Source organism: Cryptomeria japonica, chromosome 3 (assembly GCF_030272615.1).
Source record: "Cryptomeria japonica chromosome 3, Sugi_1.0, whole genome shotgun sequence".
NCBI lineage: Eukaryota > Viridiplantae > Streptophyta > Pinopsida > Cupressales > Cupressaceae > Cryptomeria > Cryptomeria japonica.
The window spans coordinates 911,272,078-911,285,646 of NC_081407.1; the positions used below are offsets into that span (position 1 = coordinate 911,272,078).

At 36.0% G+C, this 13,569-nt stretch overlaps 1 protein-coding gene across 1 annotated transcript in view; it reads left to right on the forward strand.

The window, feature by feature from the left end:
- The window catches only part of LOC131071561 (nuclear pore complex protein GP210), a 261,149-nt gene that overhangs the window by 112,171 nt on the left and 135,409 nt on the right, over positions 1–13,569 (forward strand). Inside the window, exons 9-19 of the mRNA XM_058007476.2 lie at positions 2,267–2,378; positions 2,512–3,149; positions 3,318–3,441; positions 3,601–3,884; positions 5,279–5,410; positions 5,494–5,556; positions 7,428–7,619; positions 8,198–8,257; positions 8,356–8,424; positions 8,683–8,832; positions 8,991–9,110. Coding sequence (XP_057863459.2) covers positions 2,267–2,378; positions 2,512–3,149; positions 3,318–3,441; positions 3,601–3,884; positions 5,279–5,410; positions 5,494–5,556; positions 7,428–7,619; positions 8,198–8,257; positions 8,356–8,424; positions 8,683–8,832; positions 8,991–9,110 — 1,944 coding nt within the window. The remainder of the gene's footprint in view (positions 1–2,266; positions 2,379–2,511; positions 3,150–3,317; positions 3,442–3,600; positions 3,885–5,278; positions 5,411–5,493; positions 5,557–7,427; positions 7,620–8,197; positions 8,258–8,355; positions 8,425–8,682; positions 8,833–8,990; positions 9,111–13,569) is intronic.

A 13,569-nucleotide genomic window follows, 5' to 3' on the forward strand; every position in this document is an offset into this window, starting at 1 on the left:
TGTGTAAATATCTAAGTTACTGATTCTTCCCCATTAGCCTTGGGTCCTAGTCCGGATTCCTTATGGGTCCTGGTCTGAGCCTGGTTCCCCGTAGATTCCACCCGGGTTCATCCCAGGCGGCTGGGTCTCTGTGGATCCTCTGTGGACTCTGGGTTTCTCTTTCATCAAAAATGGCACCCAGACTCTGGGTTTCTCTGACATTTCCAGATAATTTCTTGTTGAGCAAGTGAAGGTTTCTGAAGGTTATAAATAATTAGAGCTAGCTGCCCGTCATTCAGCACCATTCTCAGTGGTGCATGACTGAAATTCAAATGATCAGTTTTCTGGGTTGAAATCTTCTGCTATTTGATGGTATTGGAACAATGCTGGGTGTCTTTGGTTTCATTTGGCAACCTTGGGAGGTGCTCTAGCTGAGAGTGGAGGAAGTTACTGATGATTTTATGTGACTATTATGACCTGCAACAATTACAGACCTTTTGTATGGCTGAAATCCTATGACACTCCTATTTCCTGTCCATCCTTGGCAATTACAGGCTGTTTGGACTTTGGAGACTGCTGGGTTAGTGTGGTGCTGATCTGTGTCATTGAGAGGTGTCCTATGCATGATTGGAGGTAGCTTTGATGGGCTTCATGGCTGTCGTGATTTCGAAAGTGTAAAGATTAGATCTGTAGCAGTTTCTACTTGATAGTCCAACCTTGCAAAATTAAAATATATGTGTGTGTGTGTGTACGGACGTACCCATACCCTTACCCGCACCCAAGGAATTGTTTTTTTTTTTTGCTGATTCTGCGAATCCGTACCCAATTCCGTATCTGTATCTGTACCCGAATCAGTAACTTAGATAAATATTAGTGATTGAAATGTCCAGATCATTTATCTGGATGAAATTCCTAATACTCCATACCATGCATGTTTATTTTTAATGCCCCTTTCATAACTTGTTTTGGAGGGAAACATGAAACATTCTGAAAACTTTCAGATATATGACAGTGGCATGATCAAGTGCAATTGTGCTGTGTGTAGTGGAATAGTGCCATTTTAATTGTAGCATTTACTCTTGGTTATAGTTTTCTTTTTTAGTATTTAATGACCAACATTAGCTGGTGGGCATTGGAAACAAAATTGACCACAACATACACATATACAAATATAAATGTGTATTGGCATGTGTTTGTGGAAGCTTGTCTCTGTTTTTCGTATGTTTTCCTAACTTAGTTTGGAGATATTAGTTAAACATGAAACATTTTGAATACTTTCAGATATATGACAGTGGCATAATGAAGTGCGATTCTGCTGTGTAGTGGAATAGTGCCATTTTAATTGTAGCCTTTACTCTTGGTTTTAATTTTCTTTTGCATTGAATGACCAACATTAGCTGGTGGGCATTGGAAACAAAATTGATATAGGTGGCAGCTTGAATGCTAAGGTCAGGATCAAGAATGTACGGAACCTTCTCTTGAGCTGTGGTCTGCCTAGCTTAGCATCATCATGAACACTAACATTGACAGCTAGTAACAGTGGTGTTGGATCTGCTGGGAACGAATTTGCTTCTCAGCACATGCTTCCTTCTCTCCTTTAATTGGGAGTCCTGCTTTCTATTAGTTTAGGGGTTCCCCTTGTGGTTGAGGAGTTAGCCGTTCTCATTTATTACTGTAATGGTGTAATGGAGAGTAGGAAGGACTTCTAACTACTATACGAGTAATATGGTAGAGTGCAATTGACCATATGATCATGTTCCAAAAATCAAGGAGAGAGCATTCTCATGTTTTTCCTAATTTGTCTTGTTCATACTTGAAGAATGGACATGCTTAGAGTTGTGCTCTTTTTCACTGCAGTGTTCTGAGTTGTTTTCTCCTTTTTCTATCAGTGTATATTATAATTTTACTTTTTGAATACATGGTTGTTTTCTATGGTGCAATTTTACTTGATTCTGAAGTAGAATGGTTTGAATTTACTCCTTATGCTACAGAATCATGTGCTAGTTTCAATTAGGCAGTTCACTTTTGCTGGAAAACCAAAACAAATATCCTTTTGCTTTAAATGTTTTCCACATGGAAAAATATTAAATCTTTTGATTTGATTTTTTTTATCATCAAACCCAACTAAGTAATTTTCATGGAATGCTCTAGTTGTTAATAATGTATTCCAAAGTTTTTTAATTTATAGCTCATCATTTGGCTGTCTCAGCTGCTAGTTATAACAGATTGAAGATAATTCTCTGGATAAAATGAATTTAGTTAAGGAATTTTCTGTCTTTTGTCATAGGTGCTGGTTGAAGTTTCAGTTCCATCTTCTATGGCAATGTTTGGTGGTTTACCAGTGGAGGCTGCTATTGGTTCTCATCTCCCTGCTGCCGTGACTTTGAAAAACACCTTTGGTAACTCCTAAGACTTTTTGTTATGATTTTACCATATTCAACAACAGATTTTGTAGAACAATTTTTAAAAGCTCGCAAATAACCTGATATGCATTTATTGTTAACTTTAATTGCTGTCATGTTATTCTTCCAGGCCATTTCTATTCAAGGTGTGATGCTTTTAACTACTCTGTCATGTGGCAAGTTTTTGGAGCAGTGCATACTTTTGATATTTTGAACAGAACAAGTCAACAGAGCTTCTTAAAAGTAATGGATGCCATTGGTGGAATGAAAATGGCAAACAATCAAGCTTCTGATGGTCCTTTATGTGCCTGGACATTATTACATGCTTCTCAGGCAGGCAAAGTTATTGTGCATGCATCTATTATGGGTATTGACAAAGAATTACTTGATGATTCTGATTCTTTAGCATTGTTGAAGGCATCATGGACCATTGCTGCCTATGATAAGCTAGTTGTTCAGCAAGCAGGGGATGGGAATGCATTCGGGGGTTATAAATTTGATCAAGACATTTTAGAACATCCACTTGCTGATGTTCAGGGTGTAGATCATGTATGTTTGCATGACCTACTTCTTGTTCCTGGAAGTGGGATGAATATATTCCTGCATGGGGGACCAGAGCATTGGCAACAGGGAGTAGATTTTTTTGAGTCATACAATGCAGTAGCGTCAGATGAAAAATCCTCTGCAAAAGCGAGTGGTATTGTTACTAAGAGAAGTGATGGTGGAGGGCGAATGTACTGGGTTTTATGCACTTCACTGGGGAACTTTGTATGTTTTACAATATAGCCTTACTTTAATTTCATGTTTGATATTTATCCTCAACTTTTAATAAATGCAGACTTTTACTTTATCAGCTTTGCTATTATTGGAAAAGTCATGGGACAAACATTAGTACCCTGTCTGATTGTTAGTTCTTTGCTTGTTTTCCTTTGACAGACTCTGATTTTTAAACGTGGTAATTTAGCTGGGGATAATCACCCATTACCAGCTTTGGCAGAGGTTGAATTGTTGCTTGTGTGCAGCTATCCGTCTTCAATAAGCATGATTGCTGATGAACCTGGTCTGTATCAAAGCACTTTATGTATCTCATTAAGGTCGTTTTCTATGATCATGGTTTCTTGAGATTTGACACTGTTTTGAATTAGCAGATGGAAGATCCTGTAACTCAAGTGTTGCAAAATGGTGAATTAACTTATTGATTTTGTTCTTGCTTGTCTAGCAAACACGTTGGCTATCATACAAGCTACATCCCAGGCTGATCGTGTTGCAGGACGTATACATGCAACTCCAGTCATTGTGACAAACGGTCGCACAATTCGTGTTGCTGCAGTTGGCATTCATCAATCTGGAAGGCCATTTGCAAACTCATCATCATTAGTCCTGAATTGGGTTCTGACTGGTTGTGAGGAACTGGCTTACTGGGTTTCAATCAAGAATGGTGTTGAAAAGTTGGAATTGGGTTCCTGGGAGAGATTCCTTGCTCTTCGTACTGAATCAGGACAAGTATGTGTAGTAAAAAGATTGGTCCTATGTCAATGTTTTGAATGTAATATCAACCCAGAGATCATGTTTACATCTGTTCCTTTCAATATTATTGATCAAGTTACTAACTCTAGATGATTGAGAAAGTTCTTTGCTTCCTAGAATAAAGAAGCATATTAATATATATTTACATTAGTATTAATTTAAAACTGAACATAATTCTAAATATTGAACAGAAGGCCAAAATTTAGTAGGGATTTGCATTATGCACTTCCTTGATACATTTTTCAAATACTGTGTATTAGTTGAAATGAACAATTTCGGTAGATTATGCTTTCTTTTTTCAATGTCTGCTTCACCTTTTCGATCATCCAGCATTTTCTCTATTGTTGGGTTTTTCTCACATCTAACAGCTTGTGCAACTTATCATTAGAGATGTCTTGTGCTTCTATAGGGCATCCTTGGGGTATCTCTTGACTATTGGCAGCAATGGGGGCAGTAGGGGCATGCACCCTGGCTTCCCATTGTCTTGGGGATGGCCTTATCTTTGAAACAACTTGTTTTCTGTAGGTGGGTGCATCCTCTTGGAACATTGGTCTGCCCTCTAGTTCTAACAGTGGTTCATTTCTATGCCAATTCCATTGTAGCATATCATTATAAGCAACTGATACAAGATGGATTTTCCTAGCAAATGTCTAGTTGAACTTGAGACTACACAACTTTCAAATGTTGGAATGATTTCTTTAAAATTTCTTACATCTTAGGTAGATCAACCCTTGAGAAATCTGTGCGAGGGTAGATTTAACAGAAATTCTTCAAAGTGGAGTGTAAGATGCAAGATGAAATAGAGGGCAAATTTTCAAGTTTACAAAATTGTTGTTTTTGTGCTTATTGATCTCAACTTGACAAACTCTCTTACATGCTAGAATAACAACATAATTTCCTGAGCTCATTCAAATTGGTTTTCATTCTTGTAGTTTATCTTTACATTCAAGTTTTACCGACGAAAGAAGTCGCCAAATGTTTAATTAGAATTTTCAGAAAGTGGGGTTGAGTGTTGGCACTTTCTTGATTAGCAAAGTAGGTCATGCTTTCTTGTTGTTAATTTCTTCCCTACATCTACCAAGCCTTTCATCTTACATAAGCATGCTGGATTCAGAAACCATGATATAGAATGACAAGTGTTTCTTAGAAGGATGTTCTTAATCATATATGACTAATGTTTTTAATAATATTGTTTGTTATTAGCTGTTGCTGAAGGATGCATCTTTGCTATGTCATTGTTTCTTGGAATAGATTAACTCCGTATTTTCTAATGTAGTTTAATAAGTGAGTATTTACTATCATAAAAGTAATACAGAAGTAAGCTTGTATTGCATAATGACTACCTGATATTAATATTTGAATCTGTTCAGTGCATTGTGCGAGCAACAGTTACTGACTTCTCCAATAGCGGAGCTCTTTGGTCATCTGAAACTGAAAGAGTTGTAAGAGAAAATTTAGAGAATTGTGCTGATAATGTACTCACCGATGCTGTTCGTTTGCAGGTAGTATCCATGAATTTTTCCTTCTTTCCTATGTTTTTGCCATTATAATCTTCTTATCTGTTGCGTTATTACTCTTCTTGCAGCTTGTATCTGCATTACATATTGATCCAAACATTGTTGTGCTGTTCTTTCATGCAGATGCCAAGGTATTTCAAACACTTTCTTTCCTTTGTATGACCACATTAGATGTTCAATAAATAGATCAAGTAACTTAAATAAAACATCTGAAGTGGGAAAAATTTGATTGTTATCTATTTAATGGGATTATTACTATCTTTTTCTTTTGGGTCAATAGGATTTACTACCCTTTTATACGAAACTAATAGGTTATGCTACTCAACATTGTATGTATGCATTTAGCATTCTGTATAACTATAGATTGGTACAATTATCAGAGTTTAGACCAAGATACATCTGCCGATCCTTCTACTTGCATCACAACTGAAATCTCTACCATTCACATGGATAACAGTCAGGGCAGCTCACTAAAATTCCAACATTCAATCTCATTCAAAGACTTTGGCATGTCTCAAATCTGTTTCATAATTTTCTTTTGACACATGTTGATGGCATACTGTCAAATGATCTAATTTTTGCTTGTCACCTGTCAATTGCATATTCTATAAGGCTTTTTGATCAGTCTCACTCAGAAGGGATTTACCAATGATTACATTGCACGGAAGCTTTAGCAAAATTCTGTAAGCCATTCTAGGAAAGAAATCTTGTGCTTTCTGTATGCTTCTACTTTTTGCATTTTTGCCTATTATGGTAGTCATAGAGCACCTTCTGAAACGAATCTACTTTCAAGTATTATTTATATATCACTATAACCTGTTCCAGGGATCCCATATTGGGTAACACAATGTCTTGAATGCAATCTGGGTTGGATTAAAACCATGCCAGCCCTTGCCAGTCTGATAAAATTGCATGAAGCTCTTACATGCTAAATCAACAAGTATTTTTGTGATCCTTTGCAGGTATTTTATCTTGCTTAAGTGATGAAATATTGATCTCTTGAAAGAAAGAGGAGAAAAAGGCTTCCTTCAAACTTCAAGGAACCCTATAGTTTCTGACATTGGACAGAACAAGAGATTGGGCTTCTAATTATTTAAAGCAAGTTCCCTTATATTTCTGATAAACTGAAGTTATTGCTGAGAGCAGGCAAGTTTCCAATCCCGTTGGCCTTCGATTAATCAATGTTTCTATAGGGAACTTTTACAAGCAAGTGACCAGAGCACAAAAATATAAACTCAAATCAATCCGTTAGACTCATCTATCTTTTTGTTGCGTTTAGAGACACCATTGAAATTGAGCTTTGCATAGAAAGTTAAAGCAGGTAAGTGCCATTTAGACAGTTATCAATCAACCTCATAATTGGGATATGGGATTTTTTATTGTTACCTCAATGGAAGTTGTATTATTTTAGAAAATCATATCAAGTTCCTTAACTTGCTTTGTTTGAATGCGTATAAAGAACCACATTTGTTTTGGATATTTATTTTATGACTGAAAGACAGGATTAAAATGAATAAATCACGTAGCTGAATCGGCATGGTTTTGACCTGGTCAAGCATGAGATGTTTTGGAAAAAATGCTGTTTATTCAATAATACATGTTCTTTACATATTTTTTCAAAGAAAAAAAAAACTGCCCTTTTGAGGGTTAAGGTTTTACCTTTTAGGGTATAATTTACCGTTCTTTTCCCAATTTGAACCTGTATGTGCAATTGAATTTTTATTTACATTCAGTTTGCTGTGCCAATGGTGTGTAAATGGAATGCTACTTTGATTTATACTAAAATTAAAATAGGATAAGCATGCACAATATTATGATTCTTTATTTAATCGTAATCTTTTTTTCTTTTTTTAAAATTCAAATTTGTATAAGCTTTCATGCAAAACAAGGTACTTATAGAGCAACTTCACGTATCTGGTGAGGCAATCATTATTCTAATATTATTCTTTTTTGCTTGTTAAATACATTTCATTGATTTTTTTTTCTTCTTGTCAATATCTAGGCAAGCCTTTCAATATTGGGAGGTACCTATAATGTTGAAGCACGTGTGAATGATACTAGAGTAGCAGTAATAGTGCAACATCCTCCAAGTGCGCGTGACATGCATTTGGTTTTGGGTGCAAGAGGATTGGGAACAGCATTGGTTACAGTTCAAGATATAGGGCTTGCATCTCGTGCATCAGCTTCTGCTTTGGTATAGTTCTTTAAGCTAGTTCTGTAATCAATTCTTAATTTTAAACCCAAAGGATATTAAGTTGGAGAAACTGCAATTAACAGGTCTGATTTGATCATAGTGCCTTTCTTGTAATTTTAAGCATTTTCATGTGAGTTTCCTAATTATTGAATAAGGATGACTTGTTTTGTGTATCCATAGCATGGCAATTGAGATATACGATACAAATCAGGTGATGCTATTCACTTTGTTGGTGATTGGTCTGGGAGGTCTTTTCTGTTCTTTTTATGAGACTATCTTCTATCACCTTGACAGTGCAGTTAATAGTGTTGTAAGGCATTGATTACCTACTCTGAGCCATAATGCAGATGCGTTGTCATCTTAGCCATATTCATCAGAAATAGGGGATATTTATAGCTTTGCCCAAATGCTAGATGGAAGATAGTACCATGGTTTACAAAACTTGATAACTGAAGTTTGCCTTCCTAGCATAGGATAGGGGAGAGAGTCTACAGATTTTTGACTTTAAATCAGTACCAACGAGTGTATTTGTTATTCTATAATCATTGTTACTAAATTTCCTTTCACTTTTTGTGCAGGCACGTGTGGTGGATGTTGACTGGATAAAAATTATCTTATCAGAGGAGACAAGTTTACTGGTATGTCTATATTTGATAGTAGTTATTCAAAACAATTTTTTAAATTTTTATAACAATTTTTGAAAATTCAGTAGACTTACACATTCACCTTTGTGCAGTTGGGATCTGTAAAAGATATAGAAATTTCAGCAGGGACACATGATGGGCATGTTTTTGATTCATCACAGGCAAGGAAGTGCATACTTTAATTCTTATCTAAAGAACTAGTAATTGTGAATGTTGGGAAGAGTTGATTCAGCAGTCAGATAGTTTCACATACTAAATTTGGTGTGACATTCAAAATATTTCTAGCAGTTTAGGATGTCACTGGTGTTGCTTATGATAAGTGCACACTAGTTAATTAGGATGTTAGGGTAAAAGTTATGTACCTTTCTTTATTCCTTATTCTCAATTAACTGATTCCAAAAATTTATCTCTTTGCAAAGATTGATTTCATGAATGTACATGTCCACGTGGAGGATGAAATACTTGAGCTTGTCGATAGCAATGGTGATGCAAAACCATTTGGAAGTAAAGTTACAGGTTCAAGGTTTCTCATACGTGGCGCAAACATTGGTCTGACAAGTACTCTTCATGTATGTATGCCTGGTGAATTTGGGCTGTTTTTCTTTTTTCCTTTTTTGATTTTTTTGGTTGCTTCTTGTGTTTATCAGAATGGATAAGTAGATGACAAGGTTAATGTCTGGTTAGTTTTTGTATTTTTTCATTCTCTCATTTAAAGTGGGTAATTCAGGTTAGTGCCAGGCAAGGATCTGGAAGAGAAATTTTCAGTCAGTTTGCTAAGGTGGAAGTCTATGCACCTTTGCGGATTCATCCTTCAAGTTTCTTTCTTGCTCCCGGGGCAACGCACATGGTTGGTACCATTTATCCTGTATTTGGTATTGTTTATTTTTTTCATGAATACAAGCAATTTTTCCATGGGATGGCCAACCTTGGCTAATCTAGGCATGTTGGCTGGTTCTTGTGTTTTCCAGTTTGTACATAGTTGATGCAAAGTAACGAGTAAATTAGCATGCCTTAAAAGGGAAAAGCTCCGTAGAAAAAAATAGATAACTTTTGGGATAGTAAAATTTTGATGGCTCTGAGCTCTCTGAGCAGATTACGTGTCTTGTCTGGAAATGCTTTTTAGTATATATATATATGTGTGTGTGTGTGTGCACACATACATAGATACATACACACGTGTGTAATGCACACACATATACACACGTGTGTGTGTGTGTGCACACAAATACACACACATATACACACGTGTGTGTGTGTGTGTGTGCACACAAATACACACACGTGTGTATGGATGTGTATGTGTGTATACACATATATATACATATACTTGCACGCTCATACACACACACACACACACACATGTACACACATATATGTGTTTGTGTGTGTAATAAATATACACATATTTGTGTGTGTGTGTGTGTCTCTATGCACATGTAGACACACACATATATAATAAACATTACACACATATAAAACATGGATGATTCCTTTGGGAGATCGGATGGTAATTCACCAGATTTGAATTCAAGTTCTTGCATAAGCAGGATACATCAAAGACATTGGGGATACATGTTCGTTTTGAGTGTTCATGGCAGCTTGACAAATTCAGCCAGAATTTGAAAGACTGTTGAACTTTGGTAGAAAATTCAAATTTTCTTTCTTCTATTGACTCATGGTCTTCTTAATCTTAAAAAATGGTTGTTCTTTCATCCAACATCGCCCTAAAAGATTTTCATTTCATTGTTTTTTAACTAAAAAATGATTTGGGAGCAATTCCCCTAGTGGGGCCAAAGGGGTAATGTCCCTTGTGGGGGTCTAGAGGCGATCCCACAACAAGGTCAAGGAGTGCATGCCATTTTTTATAACTTATCACTTTGAATCATCCTCCACAAGTCCTCCAAATCCTTCATTTTAAGTCTTTGTTTTCATTCTTTTAGTTTTACTTTTTACCTTTCATTTGTTGTGATTGAGTCTTCCCCTTGGGACTTGTTGGGTACTGGGTCACAGGTCCTTGGGAACTGTGTTTAGTGCCAACCATGTTAGGAGTCGCTGAGTTATGGTGAGTCTGGAGTAGTCTTGTAAGTTGTAACTTTGGTTTATCACATTGTTTTGTATTTACGATGAGAAAGAGTGTCCCCTTCTTGTATTTCCAATAAAAAGGATGCATGGCAACTGTAATACCCATGTTAAGTTTTTAATGTCAAAAGTTACTTCTATGTCCATTTTGTCAGTTGATTATGTTGCTGCACATAATAGTGTATTCCTTTATTAGGTCTAAGTGTTTAATGAGAGGTATTTCGATCTTAACTTTTCTTCTGTGTCCATGCTTATTTTTGTGTATATGTGGCTTTCAGGTTTGCATTACACATACACCAACGCCATTGTAGAAAACATAATAGTCACAAATGCTTTTGTGCCTACTGACTATGTGTGCCAGAGTATTAAATACTTGAAGCATTAGTATTGTTTGTCATTATGTGTTTTGATCATTTATAACTCAGTTATTGTATGGTTATATATTTTTTGGTCACACTGCAAAATCTGAGGGATGATGTAATGTCCCTTGATTAGTTATACTTTAAATTAGCCTAAATTTGCCCAAATCTAAAATAGGTAATTAAGTTTATGGGACTACCTTTGTATACTGTTTTCCTACAACACAAAATTAGAGAACATATATGAAGTAATACTTATAAACTAAAATATATGCTAGTGAATAGATTGAGTGATATAAACTTTTAATGTATTAATTACCATTAGTATCATATTTGTTAGATAAAATCAGATCGTAGGTTAGTTGCCATTCTTTATTATCCAATTTCTTATTGCACTAGGGTAGGCTGGTTGGATAGGGTGTCCAAGGGACCCTCCACCCCAGGCCCAAGAGCAGATGCTACATCCCTCTTGGCTCCATGTGGCAGGTGTTAAGCATCCATCATGGAGTGGCGTGCCCAGTGAGGTGTCCTTTCGCCGTTCCCCCTTATCTCAACCACCTCCTCTCTTAAGCCCAAGAGCAGATGCTACATCCCCCTTGGCTCCATATGACAGGGGTTAGGCATCCGCTATGGAGTGGCGTACTTGAGAGAGGGTCCCTCATATGTAATGAAGCATTTATGTCATTCAAATTATATTCATTATTTAAATTTTATTATGATAATCATAGTTGTCTGTAATGTTCCCTTTTGGGATTTACCTTGATTTAGTCCTGAAACAGCAATTCCAACTTAAGTGAGAATTATAATACATTTATAAATAGAATTTCATCTCATTATGATAATCAATTATATCTGACATGATTACCGTATTACATTATATTACATTAGTGCCTTGTATTGGATTATCATCTACTTTTCTGTTAGTATTACTTTGTATCAGTATTAATCATTTATTGTCATTATTCCATTACAATAAATTTATTATTCCTTATATTATTAGCATTACATGAATTTACAGCATTACAATAATTTGTGTAAACCGAATAGATTGTATTATGTATTCTTGGATTTATGTGCAGGTATATATTTATATGTTATGTTTAACAGTACTGTAATTTAATGCTGTTTGAATAAATATATATAATTTGCCTTTTCAATTTATATTATCATTAATTTTTTTAAGAACATCCACCTTAATTTATATTCATTGATGCACATATTGGATTTTAATATATATAAAATACTGTAACATATTTAATATTAATTCAGAGAGCCATAAGTATTCGTACCTGTTGCTACTCTTACTACTCTTTCCTATCCTTGCTGGCAGACCCGATTCTCTGTTTCTGTCTTTGTCGATCTGCTTTGGTAGTCAAAGCTATCTCTTAATCGCTGTTATCATCCAAGTTGTTGGTCAAGACTAATCTCAGATCTGCACATCGTAGCATACTTAATCATTTATTAGATATCTTTTTAGACTAATCGTTATACATTAGTTTCTGATCATTCTGATTGTGCATGATAATATGTCTTGATTTGACATAGCGTCTTATTGATTACTTGTGTCTTCATGTATGATCAATCTGTAGTATGCAGTGATGATTGACCCACAGCAATCGGGTGGATATCATGTTTCTCTTCATCGGATGTATGTGATTGATCGGCCTATTCACTAATGGTGGATCATCGATACGCCTTATTAACTGAGGGTGTATCCAATGAATAGATCGCTGATTGTGTTCTTTGATTGATCCGCAATCAATCCTTCACATGCACTGACACTATATTCTTCTCTACTACAGCATAGTGACTATCGATATGATTGGTCATTGATCACTATGAGATTCTTCTACCTGATATCAATATATCCTCCATCTCTTTGGCATACTTCTGTGATCTGATAGTAATGTCTTCATATACAATTGATCTACACCATTCTTTCTATTTGGTCTATGTTGACTCTCTGTTTGGCTGAAGTGAAACATCCTTTTGCTGATTGATATATGATACTCTTTACTCTTGGTAGGCTTGTAATGTCCCTTCTATTTTCCTTGTTGAGTTCATGATGCTCCTGTTTATCACTTGCACAGTCTATTGTAACCATATGGATGTTAATTGGATAAGATATTTTAGACTTTCCGTTTCACCTATTATTGGTACTATGTAACTTATTACTTTAACCACTTGAAAACGCTACCAAGGCTACTAGTCTTGATCCCGCAATTGTTCATTGTTATCCTTTTGGGTCAAAGATGGGGACATGACATTGCCATTAAATTCTATTTCAAAGTGGGGACATGTTGTGACGTATTCACACATCGCCCCATTGCAAATGGGGACCCCTACTTTTTTGCTTTCTGGGGTTTGTTTCTAGGTCTTTTAGGGTTTTGTCTATTAGCCTTTGCGTTTTGAGTGTTGTCCGAGGGATCACTAGGATGGCAGGCTTTGTTTTAGCTAGGGTGAGTCAGTGGATGCTCAGGGTTAGGGTCATCTTTGAAAGTCTTAGAGCGAAGTTTTGCTCTGGTTGCTAATTGTGTCTTGTTTTTGAAGAGGTCAATGAAGTTTGGTGAGTGAATATCATTTTTGAAGGTCTGAGTTAGGTAAAAATGGTAAGTGATGAAGTCTTGAGCATTGATTGATGAGTAGTTGACCTATCTGTCCTTTGGAGACGCCTTGGACAAATCTAGACATGATGATTTGATGAAATGGTCAAGAAGCCTAAGCTAGACTTGAATTTCGCTACTGACCATTCCAAAGGGTCCAGAGCGAAATTTCACCAAGGACCCAAGATTTCACCTAAGTCAAAGAGTGGTTGAGCGAATTGGCAAGGATATGGAAGGATATGCACCAAGGGTTGAGTCTAGGGGA